We start from the raw sequence: 20,216 nt of genomic DNA on the forward strand, positions 1-20,216 counted from the left end.
TCTGAACTAAAGGAAAGAATTGGACCTATCTGGCCTCACGAAGACAGCCATCTCAAATCTTGTAGGAGTGTGGTCGATTCATCTTGGCAATTATATAAATGAAGACTCATTTAATCAGACCCACCCCCTCAGGATTTTATTTTTTTTATGAATTGCTGTAGCTGTAGCCTACTATTAATATAGGCAAATTGCCCACTGTGACATAATCCAACTATAATGTGACTCATACACAATTCTAACTGTTTATTTACTGATATCTCTTAAAAACAATATAGGAAAGATCTTTTATCAACCAATTTTGGAAATAAGGAGTTAGTTTTTAGATGTAAACACAACATCCGAGCTGAGCAAACATGTTTTTTAACAAAGTTCTCGTAGCACTATAGAAGAAAAAGTAAAAATGAAGAAAAAAAATGAAGAAATGTTTTGTAATGCTAGCTTTTAATCAGTAATGTTTTTCCACATCTTTTTCAAATTTGAGTGACCAACGACAGGCAATGTCACTTCAGATATCATTAAGTTGGACGATTTTACTTAAGCTTTTAGATTTAGCAAGGATGCCTAGGGCCTACACCACATTGCCCCGATGCGTGTTTCACTTCCTCCTCTTGAAAGTCTTGAATTCTCCCTGATAAAGTTTAACATCGAAAAGAGTTGATAAACAAAACGAAAGTTCAAAACCGCTGTTTTTAGACAGATTTAAACAGCCTTGCTAGAGATGCGTCTCTTTCAAAAGAAAAGTCAAAACTGCTTGTATCCGGATTAAAATAGAACAACTTGGTTGAGATTGATGTGGTAATAATTAGACATACCGGTAACGGAAATAAAACTGAGACAACCTACAGTAGATGGTCATTTTTGCTACAACAGCCGTGCTATCAACTGCATTACTAAGAGACTATAAGCCTACAAGATAAGAGAGCAATAAGTCGCTGATATCACAAATGTTAATAGCCTACGCCTCTTGGGAAAACTTTTTTGCTCGAGGAATGGAGTTCTATATGTTTAGCCTTTCTCTACAAAAATTGTCACTATAAGATAAGCAAAACGAAAGGAATCTCACTGAAACAAAATATTAGTAAAATTCCAAAGGATGCACATTGTAAAAAGGTGGAACATATAACGCGCTGGGCTGGCATTTAGCGACTGTTTGTTAATTTTTTTAGAAAATGCAAATTGCATTATTTTCCGTTCGGTGTTCTTTATCTGTTAGTTATAGCATATAGATGGCTTCAAAGTGCATTTTCACCAAAGGATTTTAGAAGGGGGTTATAGTTCAAGATTTCATTATAAAAGTCCTATGGTGATGACTTGAGTTGTGTGATTAAAAAAGTTTTATGTCAGACGTTTTCACGGGCCATGTAGAACAGTTGTGCGTTGTTTCACCCGATCCGTTAGAAATCAGTGCATTTCTTAGCAAAAAGGTCTACGACAATCAGGGCATCCAATGGCAGAAAAGTCCAGACATTCCTTGAGGTCCTGGCAATGCACTGATTTGGACCTTTAGGTAAACTCCCGGCGATTCATTAAAAGTTATTTCATTAAAAGTTCAGAAAAGATAACAAAAAATATGAGATAGGGTTAATAACACTTGACCCACCTAAACCCTAACGCTAACCCGAATCCTAACCCAAATAATGTGCGTTATTTTAATAATTCTTTAAATGCTGGGAAAAAAAGCCCAAACTCGGATGGTTTCTCGTCCATTGTATTTAAGATTATTACGTCACAAATTGATGTATTGGGGCCTGAAGCGTTATAATTATTAAATTATCGCACATTATTGGGGTTAGGGCGCTGGTTAGCGTTTGGGTTTGGTTGGGTCAAGTATTGTTAAACTTAATCTTCTTATGCACATTTGTTAATGCAAATTGGTGCATTGTCCAAGACCTCAAAGTCTAAAAGTCGGACTTTTTGATCCTTTGAATGCACTGATTGTCGTAGACCTTTTTGCTTAGAACTGCTCTGATTTCTGACGGATGGGGTGGTTGTTTTTAATGCGTTTTTTTTCGAAAATTTAATACATCTAAGATAAAATACTCGCATTCTAGTTTAGAAAAAAAGTGAAAATTTGTTGACCAGTGGTATTTTAGTAGTCTACATTTATATTCTTCCATATTTATTTCTTTTTTGCAATTTAAATTTTGGCAACTCGCTTCGTTGTTTTAAAAAATGTGACAGGGTTCTAGACCAGCGCCCATTTTTTCTAAGTTAGTTCAGTTTTTTGTTAATAAAAAAAAAAAAAATAACAATAAAAAAAATAAATAAGCGGAAAGCCCGACGTGGCCAATAATCTTAACTTCAGGCTCAGTCAGTGCAACGAGTTTTTGTCAGTGGGTGTTATTGCTAAATAGTCGGTGCGCAACTGCGCATCAATTATTTTTTCCGCGGTCCACATTAAAAACATAAAATGTTGTGGCGGGTGTAGGCGGGCCAGGTCAAAAAAAGGATTTCAAACTCACGCAATATGACGCTATACAACAAAAAAGCAAAATAACCTGTTATTACGTTAGAAGTTGTTGCGCCAATGTACGAATGAAGTTGATCTGAAGGTGACAAGGCATCGCGCGAAGTGCGATAAAAATCTCGCTGCAACCTTTAATTCAGATTTAGAGGAGGCGTGCTGCATTAAGCACAGATAAAATATATACATTGTAACATTCCTTGATATGTTGAGATTAATCAAGTGGTGTGGCGTTAACGTTAACCCAACAGATTCTGGTTCAAGTACGTGAAAATTTTCCACAAAACAACTTCAACTTACAATGTCTTTTTTTTGCTTTTTGAGGCTTGAATTATACGACACCCCTATAAGTGGATGGCGGAATATCTACGTTATTTTAGTTACGTAAATTGGCGGAATACAGGCTGTAGACTGTATAGCCAGGCCGGACTCGAGACTCGACAAAATCGCACATGTGACCAGACTCTGGCTTAGATATTTGGCCGGAGTCGGACTCTGGTTATTTTTAACCAACTCCGCAGCCCAGGTTTCAAGAGTTTTGGAAAACGGCCATTTAATTTTCGTTCATATGTTTAAGACAGAATACAAAGTCATTTTACACATATTAGGCTTAGTTTGACAAACTTTGGCGCTGGTCTAGAATCCTACCACAGTTCTAAAATCAACGCACAAAATTTGAGTTAGCATGCGGGTTAGCGTTTGGGTGTGGGTGGGTCAAGTATTATTATATTCCTAATTTAATAATAATACTTGACTTACCTTAACCCAAACGCTAACCTGTACCCTAACCCAAATGGTGTTTCGTTGTGGTAGGATTCTAGACCAGCGCCCAAACTTTTATTTGAAAGAGTGTCACAGTGCTGAAGGCCAGTTTTGTCTGTAAAGACATATGGTCGGGCGAAAAGCAAAAACAATTTTGATTTTAGTCTTCGAAACAGAACAAAATGGAGTTCGGCGGAGTCCTAGATCAGTCCCTCTTTAAAAAACGTGAGAGGCCAGTTGTCGGAAGTGCGGGAGCACCTTCCACAGAATGCAAACTGTAAAGCACAAAGTTAGAAGTGTGATAACGGACATACCTTAGCAAAAAACTAAAACCTCAGTAAAAAGGCTCAAAATAGCCAAGCGGTATGAACAGATATTGAACCTTGAGCGTAAATTTGGCTTCAAATTACCTGACAAAGAAATAATGTTGTATTTTGACCTTGGACTGTTAAATTTCAGTTGATCATGAAATTAATACTCCTATTCACACTTGGTTTTCTGGCATGCTATGTTTGTGGAGAAAATAAACTTCAAATAGGCATTACAAAAAAGATAAAAGAATGTGCAAAAAGAAGCAAGAAAAATGATGTGCTCTCAATGCATTACACAGTATGTTTATACGTATAAATGTTCATTTATTTTATTTCTATTTTACAATGGAAGCCATATTTCAAGTGTAAAGGTGTCCAAACACCCGGATATAAAATAAATTTTGTTTTACCCTAGATGAGCAGAAATGTTTGTTGTTTCAGGGAACACTTACAGACGGATCCGAGTTTGACAGCAGCAGAAAACGTGACACGCCATTTGATTTTACCCTTGGAGCAGGACAGGTGATTAAAGGCTGGGACCAAGGCTTGTTAAAGTAATTAGTTTACTTTTAATTGTATTTTGAAAAATGCTTTATTCACTTTATTTCTTATTTTTAGTATGTGTGAAGGAGAGAAAAGAAAACTTAAAATTCCTCCGGAGTTAGGTAACTATGGATTTATACATATTTATATTGTTTTGCAACTGTTTTTTGCTTTCTTTTAGCCAATGGAATGTTAATTGCCCAATTCAAATACACAAAATCCTTAAAAGTTTTCAATATTGGGGAAGATCATTTAAATAAGGCATGGTAATCACACTGCCAAGTTTTTATGAAAAAATCCGTCGAAAATTGCCACACTAAATCTGTTTAATAATGTCTTGCTTAGTTAAAATGCTTCAGTATATATTATGAAAAAAAGTAAGAGTTCAGAAAATGCAGTTAGAGTTTAATATATAACCCATCTATTTGTGAAGCAGCAGATCATCAACACCTACCAAAATAGAATGAGATTTTCATTTTCTAAAAATGTTATCAAACAGCCATTAAATGCCAGCTAAGCACATAATTCCAGAATTTGACAATGTGCATCCTCTGCTTTGCTAAAATGTTTTTTATTTCCGCAATGTCTTGTTACTACATCATTCTCCAGCAAGAAATTTTAGTTTATTTCTAACACAATCAGTTTTAACACATCTTTTAAATGAGACAAATCCCAACTAAAGGCGCCAAGTGTTTAAAATGGCAGGGCATTTTTCAAATCTGTCTAGAACAGTGGTTCTCATCCGCCAGTCCGTCAACTTTCCTGCCGGTCCGCCAAATATCTTACAATTTTATATCTCAATTGCAAAATGCAAGTTGTTGAAAGCTTCTCGTCCATCAAATTTAGAACTTCACCAGTTCTGTAATTTACAGAATTGGTACGTAACATAGAGTTAATGGTCTACTTTAAACTTTATCCTACGCCACATTGCTACAAGTGTTGTGCCCAACTGTTTAAAAGAGGGCTACAACTTGTTTAAGTATAAGTCACATCAATGTTGGATTAAGTCACAGCGCATAATGTGTCTATATAAATAATACAGCAAAACATAGAAAAAATGAAAATGCGAATATATGAAAAACCTAGTAAAAAATCTATTGCAAATCGTTTAGTTAAATTTTTAAATCTGGGGGCAGCAAATCAGTTTTTAACATTAAATTGATACATTGATACACTGAACAGCATCTACATTTGTAATTATACCTTGTTCTAAGATTCCCAAATACGATTCTTCCCCTAAATTTAGGAAGTGTCCATTGAGATATTTCACTGCTAAACTTGTTTTCTTGTCATGCCATCGTGACATGTTAAAAAAGGCTAAATTGCCTTGTCCTGGTAGTTCTATACTGACAAACTAAAATTTATTAAATATTTAGCAAAATGCTTTTTTTTGGAGTAGTATGGCTAGGCAACTTTTTGTATTATTGTCATTATGTTCTTACCCTGACAAAGATGTCACATTGAGTTCTTGTGAAAACCAGAAAACACAGTCCGAACCCCAAAGAAGTTTTTTCATCTTGAATGGCATCCTCAGTTTAAAACTAAGGCTAAAATATATGAGCCAGTGAAACTCTTCATTCCAAGGCTGCCAAAATGAGCCAGTAGTAATTAAATTTGATATCAATTTTGCAAAAGTTTATTCAATATATTCTATAGATTTAAAGTAAAATATTTGTTTTATGTGTATTTTAGTATTATTCAATCAAAAATTTTTGCCATGGAAATAATTGCCAGTTCTGATATTATATCTCCCAACAATTACAGGTTACGGAGACAGAGGCTCACCACCTAAAATCCCTGGAGGCGCAGAACTTATTTTTGAAGTCGAGCTTCTTAAAATCACCAGGAAGAACGAACTGTAGGCTGTATGACGAAAATTCTGGAAACGTAATGCAGTTATGACTATTTTCATAGACTGAATTGAGTATATCATGGAACGAGATTACATTCTAAAATACAAATTTTCGTTTTGGTGTTACCGCCAAATCACGTATTGAGCTGGTTTGATTGTTCAACTTGTCACAAAATCATCTGCACGATTGGTAGATTTAGGATATAGGCCATTTGTGTTTTGCGATTATTTGTTTTTTTAGGCCCCTAAAAATCTTTTTTTATTAGTTGATTTTTTGCTCTTTTCGTTATTGCCATATCGTTTAGTGTTTGCGTGAACTGTCAGGACCAGGGTAAAATGAAAAAAAGTTTTTCCAGCGTAGTTCAGGTGAATAGATCTTTGCAACCTAGTTTTTCTTGCTTAATATGTCGCTGGTAATAATTAGAGAACAAATTAGAGTGGGCCGAAGGTTCTTCCAAATGATTTTAGAGTCTAAAAATCGTCTTAATTCTAAATCTTCTTAGGCTGTTACGCAATCGTTTTTCCTACATCGCGTGTATCAAATAGCCATTAACCCAATTCCCCCTATTACTTTTTCGTTAGTAACAGCTAAGTATGCAAGCGTGGGGCTATGCGACTTGAAACGCGCAAGAAGTATTTTTTAGGAAGTACGAGATATCACAATGTGGGTTCGTTTTTAAGGGTCCTAATGTTCTGAACTTCTGACAAATAAAATAAATGACTTTGCAACATTTATTCTCTTACATCACACTTGTCAACACTGGTAATTCCACAAAAAGTATGTGTGACGCAAAGAGACATATGGTACATGTCCAATTGAGCCAAAGCGAGGAGTGTTTTCTGACCACTCAAAATGTATACTTATAATTGTGTTATTGAAATGGTAGAACAACTGCGAATCAGGCGGACCTGGGGTCTTTTTTGCACTTAAAAACGTGTTTAATTATATTTAAGGAGGTAATAAAGTGTTGACGCAAAGCGTGAAAAAAAAATAGTTTGTTTGGTTTGAAATTCAAATTTACACGTCGTCATCCATTTTAGTAATAAAAAGTCTAATAAAACTACTTCGAGGGAACGCGACAACATTTAAGTTAATCTAGCTCAGTGTTTGTTAACCTTTTTAAATGAGGGCATACCTGGCTAGCGAAGCGAGCGCGATTTGTTTTAGGTATACCGGCATTTCTTACAAGTTTTTATGTCATTGCCGAAAATAAAAATACAACAAAAAATATTAAAAAATATATATCCAATATTTTTGAATACGGATTCCGTTTTTCCGCGACTCACTTAGCAGCCTTCCACGGCGAAACGGTAAAGAAGCCCGGATCTAAAAAAAACAGCATCAAAACGTAAACAAACCGGATGTAGAATGATGATTCGCGTAAATCGCGAAAATTTTTCGAACTTACGTTGTTAAAATAGTTAAAAATGTATGTGAAATTGATCGCGTCTAATTTGTCAGAGAGGCAGAGGGCCGGATCCGGGCCATAGGTTGCCGACCCCTGTTGAGGTAAAATTGGAACACCAATTAAGGCAAATCTATACTGTTTGACCCAAAGCCATAACATAAGCATAAAATAGCTACACTTTAATTATTATTGTGCGGGTTAGCAGCTTATGGATAGTGTCTGACTTTGCGAATTCACACATCGGTATAAGAGTTTGTTCATATTTATTCCCTGTTTGCGTGCGGTAAGTACCGTATCCAGGATACCTTATAGGGGGCAGTGCTATGCACCTTGCGCAATATGGCTGAGGGCCTCTCTTAAATCACCTGTTCTGACTGCTAAACTCGCAATATCAATAAGTGTTGGTTAGCCTGTGGACCTTACTATTGCTGTCAGTAACAAATATTATAGTCCTGTTTCATTATACAACTGTTACACTTACTTAGCCCATTTTTACCAAAACAAATAAAGAATATCAAAACTGTAAACAAAAAATAAATGAAGTACGGTTTAATAACTTCTTAAAATATTTTTGCCATAATCTCAACAACAACTAAAATTGATTGATTACTAACAGCTTTTAATTAACATTAGCGCTTTACCTACGCTGCGAGGACACAACGGAAATTCTAAGCTTCGACGACAACTGCAGTTTAAAACTTTTTTATTATCAAAACAGTAGTCTATTCGAACTTCCATGCCTGACACTGTTGCTGTAGTCTTGTGTTAGCGCTTTATTGGCAAACAGATTTGCAATTGTCCAGTGCCTTGCAAAAAAGGCAAGTATGGTATTTGCCGATTACATATCAGGGAAACGACGTAGCGCTTATTAAGCGGACTTTCATGAAGCGATATTTTAGGAGACATTACGCATTTATTGGACACATAAAACATTGTACATCCATGGCTTCGTTAAAGCTTAATAAACCCGCTAATGTGCTGCTTTCTAAATATTTTCGAGTTTTTTAGAAAAAGTCGATGAACACTGTTAGATGTGAACCAAACATTGTAAAGTTATTCAAATCACTTCATGTCGTCGATGACTGGTGTATCAATGGCATGTCAAATAACTATTAGCGAAATAGCATCCGAAAAAATCTGGCGATGTTTGACAATTGTTGCCAGGCTTAATTGTCAAGGCTATTTCTGTTTTTTTTCGAGGCCATTTTACAATGCTTTCAAAAAAATATGGGTTAAATATATATTACGTTTTATTTTGAAGAACCGTATATAGTCTACATTAAATCCATCTTGAAACATTTGTTTTATCGGTATGTTTTCCTCTTAAGCACATTGTGGATTATTTTAGCTTATATAAGATTTAATAAAAAAACGGCTGGTCACATTTGGAGGTAGGAGAACATGGTATGACCTTCTTATTTGTTTCAAGAAATGGTACCGTTTTGTTAAAAAAAGGCAGGTATCTCTTGCTTTGCGTCAAACAGTGGATATGCAATCATGGGTTGCATTGACTGCTCTCGTCCGTTGTCACAGGGTGTCGAGTTGTCTGAATATCCACACACATGCATGAAGGCTCCATAACGCCCGCTGCCTGATCTGAGTCGATCAATGCACCTCCAATGCAACCATAGTGCGTCGCATCCGGGAGGCGGGTTTTGAGTCCAAAATGTGTAGTTTTCTCGACAATTATGTCATATATTCAACAACAAAAAAAAACTTGTAGATTGATAATATTAAAATTGCCATAAGTTTGGCGGAAAAAAGTTAGTTAAATCATTACAGTGTTGCCAGGATTTATCGACGTACCAGGCCTCACATAAATACCACTTCCATACTGCTCGCTGGAGTGACTCTAGTAGAATCATGCCTTGTAATCCAGGTGCTGTTTGAGGTGTGTTGTACGCAGCAAGAAGGCTATAGTTGTGATTTTGCTAATGAGAAACCTTTTTATATTGATGGATAATACAGTAAGGTTTAACTTTGAAATGGGCACACTTACGCAGTTGATATCTCTATCAGTTTAACAGTGGAATGGTTTGCAGAATTGCCAAAAAATACGATGTGAGCTTTGTTTCCCACATTAACAGTAATCACCAGCACGTCGTAAAAGAAACGAATAGGCCTAGTAGCTAGCTGTGTTTAAGTTTGACGACACTGCAACTGCGAAACGGCCAACGTTGCGTAACCAGGGTCACCATTTGTTCAGATAAAAAAGGACAACTCTGCTGTGTGATTACCGGGGCGAATCCAGCTGTTTAAAGAGGACATAAAATTGTGTGCACAGCCTGGCACTGTGAAGAAATGCAATTTAAATTATCGAGCTAATGTTTGTTTGCTGTTTGCAAATTACCTTTCCAACTTTTGTGAAGGAGAGAAATGCATGCTTTTATGCGCCGCCTCTTGCAAACTTTTACATGGTTTGCTGTGGATTGAAAAATGCTGATGAATTTATGTGTTCAGTTAGCCAAATTCTCTTCTAAGAGAGTGTGGCCTGCGGGCCAAAACGTTGTCCGCAGACTCTTTTTATTGGCGATGAAGAAATCAAAATGAAGAAAATAGGAGATTAATTTGTAGGGCCTATTCAAATGGTTTGCGACCATATCGCCCTTTCACACATTGCCGCTTGTATTCCCATTTTTTTCTTGTTAGTGTCCCTAAAATGTGGATCAATTGTTCTCCCAAACTTTTTTTTAGATCTATTTTACCGATAAATGCAATTTCTTTTTCTAAATGCAACATTTGTTCTAAGATTAAAACAAAAGTTTCGAATCTGTGTTACGTTTCTCTTCGTAATGTTGTGCTGCAAGTAACCCCTCTCCAACTTAAACAAACAAACTTTGTAGCGTTATTAAGATTACTTCTTTATGACGTCACGTTATGAAGTAATTTTATTACGTCAAATCTGAAAAACACTTTAGCCCATCGAAAATGCCATATCCGCGCCTGATTGCGCAGTAGATTTGCTGAATGACTATTTGTACGCTCATCGACGTCTTTTAAGTCCATTCGCGAGCCATCTACACAACAGTCCCGGTGCTGTCCAACCCCTAGGATGGTTATCTCCACGGAAATGGAGAAAACGATACTAATTAACCATCGGCGGGTGGGGACTTCATTATGTACGCTAGCAAACATAAACTTTGGGTTAAATATACCGCAGAGATGTAAGACTACCCGGTATGCTTACTGCGTTATTTTAGATAAGAAACTGATGTTGATTAGGCTATATTGAGCCGACACACAGTATTTTGGCATGTTAATTAACTATACGTTTATTTCAAATGACAATCACGTGTTCCAATATAATGAAGATTAGGCCTACATTAAACTTAGATATAAAAAAGTCAACGAGTGCCCCAACACCAAGAAACCATAAAAAAATTATCGCAATTCGCAAATAAGGTACAGTCCACGTTGTTCTTGCAATACTTTCAGACTTAAACGACATCGTCGAAACAATAAGACTAACAAAACTAAGTTGGAATCAGACTCAAGCCCAACCTAAAGGAACGAATTTCACGTGGCGTTAGACTACGATTACATTTAAGAGATCTACTAAAATAAGAAAAAAACTTTGGATTCTAATAAACTTATTTTTACGACAAAGTGATGTTTTGAAAGATAAATTAAAATAATTTTATAATCTAACTTTAACACTTTAACTTAGATTGTTGAAGTTGGGATTGCTACAGTATGTTTTATAAAACATGTTACTAGTATGCCTAACAACGGAAAGTACGCTATCGGTACAGTGTGTTTTACTTCATTCTTAGCAACACTAGAAGTAAACATAAAATTTACCAATTTGCATACACCACAAAACCTAAAACCAAAGTACAAAAAGCAGCCTGTTATACCAGAATGCTTCCTAAAATCGTTATACGATCAAATACACTTGTAAATACCTTCTTTAATATAATTGCATAAATACCGTTGAAAAGGCATAATTTGATAAGCTTAAACATTTATAACAAAAAATAGCTCCCACGTAAAACTTGCTATAAATGTAAGGCTATAAAAACACACACAACTACACGGAAAAGCAGGGCACTCAGAACGAGACACATACTGATCAAAAATATTAAAAATAAATCCTGATTAAATAAAAAATTGTCTTTAAAAAAGTGTCTTTGAGTTAATATTTAGAAAATGTAACAGACAAAATGCAATGCAATATATATTGACAGTGCAAACCGTGGCTTTATACTTTTTTGAACGTGTATATAAAATTCCACAGAAAAATAACCAGTATTTCAAGTATTCACATTGTGTACAAAATGGTGGTAAAATTTGTGTAACACTTTAAAACAACATAATTGGCCAGATTATTATTTAAAACAAATTGAAATTGAAATACTAAAACACGTTCAACGTGACATATAAGGTTTTCAGTAAAGCGGTCTCAAAAACCAAATAAAATGTTATATATGCATTTAAACGTTTTAGTTTTTTTGTTGATCTATTTCAGAGATGCCCCCATTTTAGCCACGAGTACAGACAAAAAAATTTGGACCAAAAAAAATTATTTAGACAAACTTTTTGCTTTCCTGTGTCTCAAAAAATGTTTATAATTTAGTCCAAAATAATAATCTAATTAAAATTATTCTAACGGGTTTTTGTTATAACCTTTCATGGATTAGTAAGTAAGTAATAGGTATCAAAACAAAATGGTTAAAAACTTTAAAAAATGTTAAGTTAAATATAGCCTCAAAGAAGAAAATGGTTTAGCGATATAAGCAAACAGTTGGCAATTGTATTTTAGTCATTTAATACAAAAATATTAGAAATAGATTGGTTGACAAGTGGAGAAATTCAAACCTAGAGTTAAAATCCCATGAATTTGTGCATGGTTTACACTTTGCGTGAGTTTGTGAATGGTTTACATTTTGCACTTAAAAACAGAAAAAAACACGAGGTTGCCACGTCAAAAAAGTAATTTTAAAGCCGAGTTTTAGTTAAAGTAATTTCAAAGCGTGATGGAGATTAAAGTAAAACAAAAAACATATGAGCTTCAGTATTTTCTATGGGGTGTTTCCGTTTGAAACGACATTACCATTTTTTGTGCGCCTACGCAGAGACAACTCGTCGTCTGCCATTTCTTGCTCGACAACGTTGCTCCAGGAAGTTTTACGTGAATCGCCGCTTCCATTATTATTTGCCTTGCTGCTTTCGGTCGCCTTTGACCTCTTGGGCGTTTTGCTGTATGCTTTGAGGTAAAAGTTCCCAAATAAAATGATGAGGGAAGAGGCGTAGGCGATGAGTGACCAGTGCATCCATTTTGGCGAAGGACAGTCGACATAAAGAGACATTCCGGTGTGGTAAATGGCAACGAAAAACTGAGACTGCAAAACAATTGCATGTTTAGTTTAAGCTATGCATAATCTTTCTTCACACATATACACAAAAAATGTGATATCATTAAACATGCAGTTTCATATTTATGATTTATAGAAAAGTGGTTGATATGATAAGAAACAACGTAAGCTTGTTTTGATGCAAAACAACTATCTGGTCGACTAACCTATATAAAAATCACCAAAAATATTTTAAAGTCCAAAGTTTGGTTAAACATGAACATAACAAAGGTCAAGCCAATAAAAAGGAAATTGCAGAAATTTAGAGTCAAATAACTCATCATAAAATTAAAACAGTTGAAAATAATAGCTTTAGGAATATTTATTTATTTTTATTATGATAGTAATTATTTATACATTACAATCAAGAACATATCCCAGTTTACTTGCATGGCTACAGCTGTGTTAAAATAATGAGTGTGAATGCTGGCAAAACGAGACTTCCTGTAAATACCAAAATTATCTTGATTAAGATTTCCTACTAAGCCTGACAGGGCACTTAAGATAAAACTCTTGTTAGCTGACAAAATAAAACTTTTACACATTTTACACCATGCCTTGAATTTTAGGGCGTCCATTTTTGTTATTAGTTTAATAGCCAGGGACAACTTTATTTAGAAATGGATTTGAAAGCAACTTATCTCATTAACCTTTTAAATTGTTATATAAATGTTTAGTTACCAGTTGAAGCATTGTGATGTACTTTTTCCACCACAAGTATTTCTGCACCTTCGGCCCAAGGGCTGCAAGTCCATAGTAGGCATACATGACAACATGTACACCAGAATTTAGCATCACTCCAACAAATGCTAAAAAATATTGGACATATTAAGATATACCTTTTCAGTAACTTAGCGACAAAATACAAAATTGGGACATTATATCATTAACACAAATAGACCAATTTATATGGAATCCAACAGTTAGTTTAAAGCAGTGTTTCCCAAATTTTTACACTAGTGCCCCCTTGGGCTCAATATTATTTCATATCGCCCCCCTCATCTTGTTTTACAGTAAAGTATTATATTGATCATTGTCTAACATCATATTGTCTTCACTTTCGTTTCGATAAGCTGTCAGTCATATTTTAGGTTGTCTAACATACATTCACTATGAGAATTTATAGATACATTATTTCACCAGGTTATGTCATTACCAGAAAAATTTAAACTTTCTGCACCACGAATTTAAATCAGGGGTCGGCAACCTTTTCTAGTCGCCAACCAAACTCAGAAAGGTCTCCGTTTTTTCATCCATACTACTAATGAAAAGTGTAAAACGCGTTAACCTTAATAGATATTGTAGTGTTTGTTTTTCTTTCTAAGGCCGGGCGCACCTGGCGAGCGAAGCGAGCTCGATTTTTGGGGATATACCGGCATTTCTTTTAAATTTCCTGATAGTTTTTATTATTACATTGCCAAAAAAAATGTAAAAAATATGTGTAATATTTTTTAATACGTTTTCCGTGAAACAGCTTCAAAATGTGTAAACAAACTGGACATAGAAAGATCATTCGAAAATTTTTTCGATGTACTAAAGATAAAATAGTCAAAAAGTAATTGAAATGAACTCCATGTCTAGTTGTCAAAGGGGCGCGGCTGGCCGAATCCGGCGGCAACCCCTGCTTTAAATATACAAACATTTTGCCGCGTATAAAACGGTGAAACGCAACAACTTAAGATAAGAAAGCCAATTATTACGTAACAATGGTCGGGAAACTACTACAAGTTCGCAGTACGGAAGTTGCCATAAGGTTAAAAGTTACCTACAATGCTGTTTGTTACTATTTTTATGTGAACCTTTTACAAAATTTTGCCATCAGTACTTTCTTGTAACGCCCCCTTATGTGCGTTCAGCGCCCCCCAAATTAGAATAAGACCCAAAATGCCCCTTGTAAATCGCCAACGCCCACAAGGGGGCGTTCCGCCCGCGTTGGGAACCTCTGGTTTAAAGCATATACTGATAGACAAAGATAAGATAATAGATACAATAAAAAAACTTAAGGGGTTCTTACACTGGCCACCAGGTATCCATTTTGCTCCAATCCACCATAATAATGGCATTGTGGAGTGGTGGTAAACATGAAGAAAAGTGAGTTGTCTTGTGTTTTTTCTCAGAACAAAAAGCACAGTGTCGAAAAGCTCAACATTTTTTGAAAAGTAGTACCACCAAACTGCTGTTGCCACCTAATATAAAACTTAACTTTGTACCTACTATTTTTTACATTCAATAAACACATCATTTTACACACTAATTCAAGGGTTCTTTTACTCTTAGTGTCGCAAAAAATTGTATTTAAAATAACATTTTTTTAACTTTAATAAAATACCTATATTACAAAAACCTTGTTGTTATTTTCACACATATTCAAACTAATATATTCGTTTAAGCACAGAAGGAACTTTATTTTATAAAGTACTCAAATTTTAATCATGGAATTGTTGTGTGTTTGCAGTTTTATTCACATCCAATGTGCTTTTACTATTACTTAAAATGTGAAATATTGTACATTAAACAGGCAGTTTTATTGATTAATAGATACATCACACAGAAGGTGCAAACGTGCTAAAAAAATGTAAAGTCAGTGTACATATGTGAATCAGCATCTCGATAACAGTCTTGCCAATTGTGGTAAGTTGCAGATTGCTTGGTATAATTAAATTCATAGCTATTCTAGATAATATTGTCTTACACAGTGAAACATGTGCCATAGTGTGCATGCTGCGTTGGTGCTAAAAAAATCCTTTAAAAAAAATATAACAATGGGAAAAAGTTTGAATGAAATGCTAAAAAGTTTGCTTTTATATAATAAATATTAGCAAAAAAAAGTTTTGGGGATGGCATATATAAGAAAACAGCAAAACAAGATTAATGTCACTGAAAACAATACATTGAGTGATTGGCACAAAGTTTTATGTTCTAGTGATAAAAACCTAGTAAAACTTGATACGAAATAAACTAATAATTTTTCTCATTGATCTCCGTGCCCCCTTGCTAACCCTTAACATTCACCCCAAGGGGCGAGTGTCCGAGTTGAAGAACCCCTGTACTAAATAATTTAAATGTTATTTTAAAAAGTAAAACAAAAAAGGAACCCGAAAAGGACAACATACAAAATGCAAAACCTCAAAACTCCTAACAGGTTTGTTGTAGTGATATACTCTTGTAATTGTTGATTGAGTCTTGGGAACTTTTAAGCATTTAGCCTAACATTTAGTGAGCTTGCTCAACACAATTATCCATTTAAAAAGATATATGTTAAACTAGTGGTCGGCAAACTGTGGGCCACGGCCCAAATTTGGGCCGCAGGGGCATTTTTAGTGGGCCGCGAGTTACTTTTGAATAGCTTAGTGTTATCATGTAGTTGTAGGCGGCGTTAGAGCCGTGCATTCTTTGCACTTTATTTTAAAAGTTGATGTGACTAAGAATTATATTGTCTCAGCGTGGTTCACACGCCTGCATGCCAAACGTGGCCTTGAGAGTGCCTGTCGAACTATATATTTTTTTACATTATGGCATGCTAGTGTTTTGGTCATCAAAACGTTGTGTAATATTTCACCTTAAAAACAAATATCTTGAATCCGCCACTGTTTTTGTTTTGGTTTTACGTAGTGGGCCTTCAATAGGTCTGAAAAGAGTACTTTGGGCGGCCACAAAAAAAGTTTGCCGACCACTGTGTTAAACCTTATCAGTAGGGCCCGCAAAAGTTAAAAGTCAAAATTCTTTAAGGACCTCGTGTGTCCACGAATAAAAAAATAAAGTTGTTTTCAGCACCTAAGGGACTTTCTTATAAGTTTATAGGTCAAAATAAAGTCAAAATTTTCAATAAAGTTATAATGTGTCAAATTATGGCTTTTGACAAAGTGTTTGTGTTTCTTGAGAGTAATTTATGTAAAAATCGTTGTGGAAGCATTGTAAATCAGGAAGTGTGACACAATTAAACCATATTAACCCATAAAAGCAGGAAATATGTCACAATGCCCACTTGGATCCGCAGTAACTTTTATCGCAAATTGTCCATTGTTTATTCGTTGTTACGTATTTAAATCAATCTTATAAAAGATTTCCTCTTCATAAACCGGGTCTTTTCGAAGATCAACAGTTTGGATTTTAGGAATAGCCTACTGACATTCCGTAATACAAAAATACCTAAGCTTACATTACTTTCTTCCCTATTTAGGGTTACATTACTTCTTCCCTATTCAATTTGCTGTTTATTAAAATTTACCATGCAGAGAAAATCGAGGCAAAGTGTCTTTTCCACTAGACAAAAATAACACAAGCAACCTAAATCTCTCTCCAAAAAACACAACACACTTTTTATAATCCACAAAACACCTCGACTTTTTGACAAAATATTCTGTTAGGGTCTGTAATAGACAAAATATTATGTTTGGGTAACTGGTATCAATTCAAGGAAGAACTGTGGCCTCTACAAATAAGTAATTTCGAAAAAAAAAAAATGTTTTTTGGTCAAAATAAAAATGGTCCTACTTTTTAAGTTTTGTTACATAAATCATATTAGTTGAAATTTAGATATGGATTGATGTATATATGAATTCCCAGATAATAGTTCTTCCCATTGCTATGTTAGTATCACTATATTTGGGCTAATTTTTTTTTTTTTTATGATGTAAATATCATTGCAATTCCTTAAAAACAAACAAATACCTATTTTTTAACTCCTATTTTGAATTTTAGTTAGTGTTGGCAGGGTAGGAATTTTGCACCCTCTGTTTTTAGGGTTTAATGAAGGTCTTAAAATATTGACATGTAACCAATTATGTTTAAATTCACTAACTGAAGGCCAAATATTTCAATTTATCAATGGTGAAACACTGTTCAGAACCTAGGCAAGGTGTATGACTAGATAAGGTTACTGACCCCCACTGTAATAGTTATAATAGAAATACCTTCATTTCATTTGGATCATAAGAATCACTCCTTAGTGGTGTGCAAACATAACTGTAATTGGCATTATAGCTTCCCGTTAAAGCTTGATGGACTATGTAGTAGTTCAGTGCAACCAGCATGAAATTATAGGCAGGCAAAAACAATCCAAAATCAATCGGAGCTCTGCAAAACAAAACTAAATTTAAGGTTGTTAATAAATTTGAGTCTTAGACATAGTAGTTTTTAGTACTTTTATGTAGGCTAGGCATAAACTCAGGGGTGTTCTTTGCATCTTTTTACACCTAATCAAGACTTCTTAGTTGTTATACCACTAGGGATGTTTAAAGTAGAATCTCAGGCGATTCAAACAAATCCAGAATATCAAATCCTAGTATATTTTTGTGAAATTATCACTTAACCTTGATTTTGCTCGGGGATGTGATAAATCTTAAAACCTTTACAGGGCCTACAGTCACAGCAATAAATCGCAAAACAATTTGCTAACATGTCTATATGGTAATAAAAAAATTCCCAAATGTTTCTTAACAACTGATTTGGATTTAAAATCCTTTTGGATTTAAAAGGATTCAATATTCTACTTTGAACATCCCTATAAACCACAAAGTACAACTTATGTAAGGTTGGTGTTAAAACATAATATTAAAACATTTGAATAGCCTGTATAGCTCAGTTGGTAGAGCGACGACCCAGCTTGACCGGAGGTCATGAGTTTGAACCTTATTGCAGGCTAGTTGTATTTCTAGCCTGCCATGCTTGCATCATAGATAAACAGATTCGGTGAGTCTGCCATGGCTTTTGGTGTACATTTTTAATAACTTATTTTTAAAGTTATGATCAAGTGTTGATTGACTAGGACAGGGTTTGAGAAGCTATGGCTCGCAGACCAGATGTGGCTTCTTTGATGACAGCATCTGGCTCACAGATAACTGTAAGCTCACATTTATTAGCACAGTTGTAATGAATAAAACTTTTTCTGTAATTTCTATAACAAAATAATATTGTTAAAAATGGAAGATGTTATTTTGTCTCTTAGACTGGTTACCAGTAGTTTTCTCCACAATAAATGTTTGCCGAGGCCAGGGTCCACACCAAGCTATATTTTTCTGTCAAGTAAAGTTTGTAGCAATCTTGTTTTATTAGTCAAAAAAATTCTCAACAGGTGGGCTAAGAAGTTTTTTTTAAAGGTCTTACCTGTTTTTCATAATTTTTGGGCCAACATATAATATAAATAGCAGATAAAAGGCAACTAGTAAAATGGTTGGAATAGGTGTAGATATTAAAGGCCAGTCCGCTACACGTGGGTCTGCGAATTGTAGAGTCCACTTGTAGAAATCCATTCCCTGTGTGTACCAGACACTCATTATGTGTATATTAGTATGCAAAAACCACTAAAACCTAACAGTGCCAAAAAATAAAAATAGTCATTATTTTCCACCCAGAATAGCACACCATATTGTGACAGCTTCATGTAATTATCTTGCAGAAGTTTGGTAAACACAAACCAACTAAAACTTATCTTACGAGTGAAAACTTTGGAACTGCTTTTTTAGTCTGAACTGGGCTGATAGGATAAAATCATCATTGATTTTTATTATTTTTTAACTTTAGGATGTATTTTAACTTAACTTATCTAATCATATTAAGTAGAATAATAAATAATTAATTTTCTACAGTGAAAAGCCAAGATTGTAGAAAAACTAAAATTGTTATTCTAAAAGTGTGGTAGAATTCTAGACCAGCATCAAAAATGGAATTTATCTTAAACACTTATTAATTAGAGTTATATGTATACTAATTTTCAATATTTATAGGCAGCAGTTATACCGAAAAATAAAAGTTACAGGGAATTACTTTATCAATGCTTTTGTGATACGATTGAACCAATAGTTCACAGTTTATCTGATTTTTAGATAGTACTCGTCAGTGCTGTAAATAAGTATTTTAGGTCCAACTCAAGTCATTTCTATAATAATCAGGTGTTTTTAATTAAATAACAAGTCCCAGTCAAGACATATTAAGGCAAGTCAAGTTATTGAAATAAAAAGTAAACACTAAATTGGTAATATTGTCCGATTATGAGCACTACCTAAATCAAAACTAACGAATGCAGCCTATAGCAATTGTTGGCATTGGTCTACAATTCAACCACTTTTTTTCAGTAAGAAACAAATTGTCTAACTTGGAATTGCATGGAAGAAATGGCGCTGTTCTACAATCTTCCCACATTTTTGTCCAGCTATATTATATTGCTAACATTATTTGGCCCTCTTTTACTTATGTACATGAAAATTAATAAAAAAAAACTTTCTTTAAATGCCGCATACCACAACGCATATTGTTTGGGTTAGCGTTTGGTTGAGGGTGGATCAAGTTATTATTAATAATAAACATAATATTACTTGACCCACCCAAACGCTAACCGCACCCTAACCCAAACAATATGCAGTATTATTTTGTTTTGTTTTTTGCATAACTTTTCACGTACATAAGTAAAAGAGCTCCCATTATTTGTATTATAAGGGGTGGTTTGGGTTTGGGTGGATTCTGATTGCATTCTATTGCCTTCCCGCAAGAGATATTTGGCGTGGCATGCTTGCCAAAAAGCAC

At 34.7% G+C, this 20,216-nt stretch overlaps 2 protein-coding genes across 2 annotated transcripts; one reads left to right on the forward strand and one right to left on the reverse strand.

The window, feature by feature from the left end:
- The first annotated feature begins 3,656 nt into the window (after nt 1–3,656).
- On the forward strand, nt 3,657–6,073 carry LOC146140468 (peptidyl-prolyl cis-trans isomerase FKBP2-like). Its single transcript, XM_083391275.1, has 4 exons — nt 3,657–3,835; nt 3,979–4,091; nt 4,156–4,202; nt 5,845–6,073. Exons 1-4 carry the CDS (start codon nt 3,692–3,694, stop codon nt 5,940–5,942), a joined length of 402 nt encoding a protein of 133 aa, XP_083247401.1. The 5' UTR covers nt 3,657–3,691; the 3' UTR covers nt 5,943–6,073.
- A 4,539-nt stretch (nt 6,074–10,612) lies between these two features.
- On the reverse strand, nt 10,613–19,000 carry LOC146140469 (very long chain fatty acid elongase 4-like). Its single transcript, XM_083391537.1, has 5 exons — nt 18,801–19,000; nt 17,609–17,771; nt 14,710–14,881; nt 13,377–13,504; nt 10,613–12,683 (listed from the first exon to the last, which is right to left on the reverse strand). The coding sequence occupies exons 1-5, from the start codon at nt 18,968–18,970 to the stop codon at nt 12,363–12,365; spliced, it is 954 nt and encodes a 317-aa protein (XP_083247663.1). The 5' UTR covers nt 18,971–19,000; the 3' UTR covers nt 10,613–12,362.
- Nucleotides 19,001–20,216: the final 1,216 nt, after the last annotated feature.

The sequence above is a fragment of the Ascidiella aspersa genome, chromosome 6, assembly GCF_963924565.1.
Source record: "Ascidiella aspersa chromosome 6, kaAscAspe10.2, whole genome shotgun sequence".
NCBI lineage: Eukaryota > Metazoa > Chordata > Ascidiacea > Phlebobranchia > Ascidiidae > Ascidiella > Ascidiella aspersa.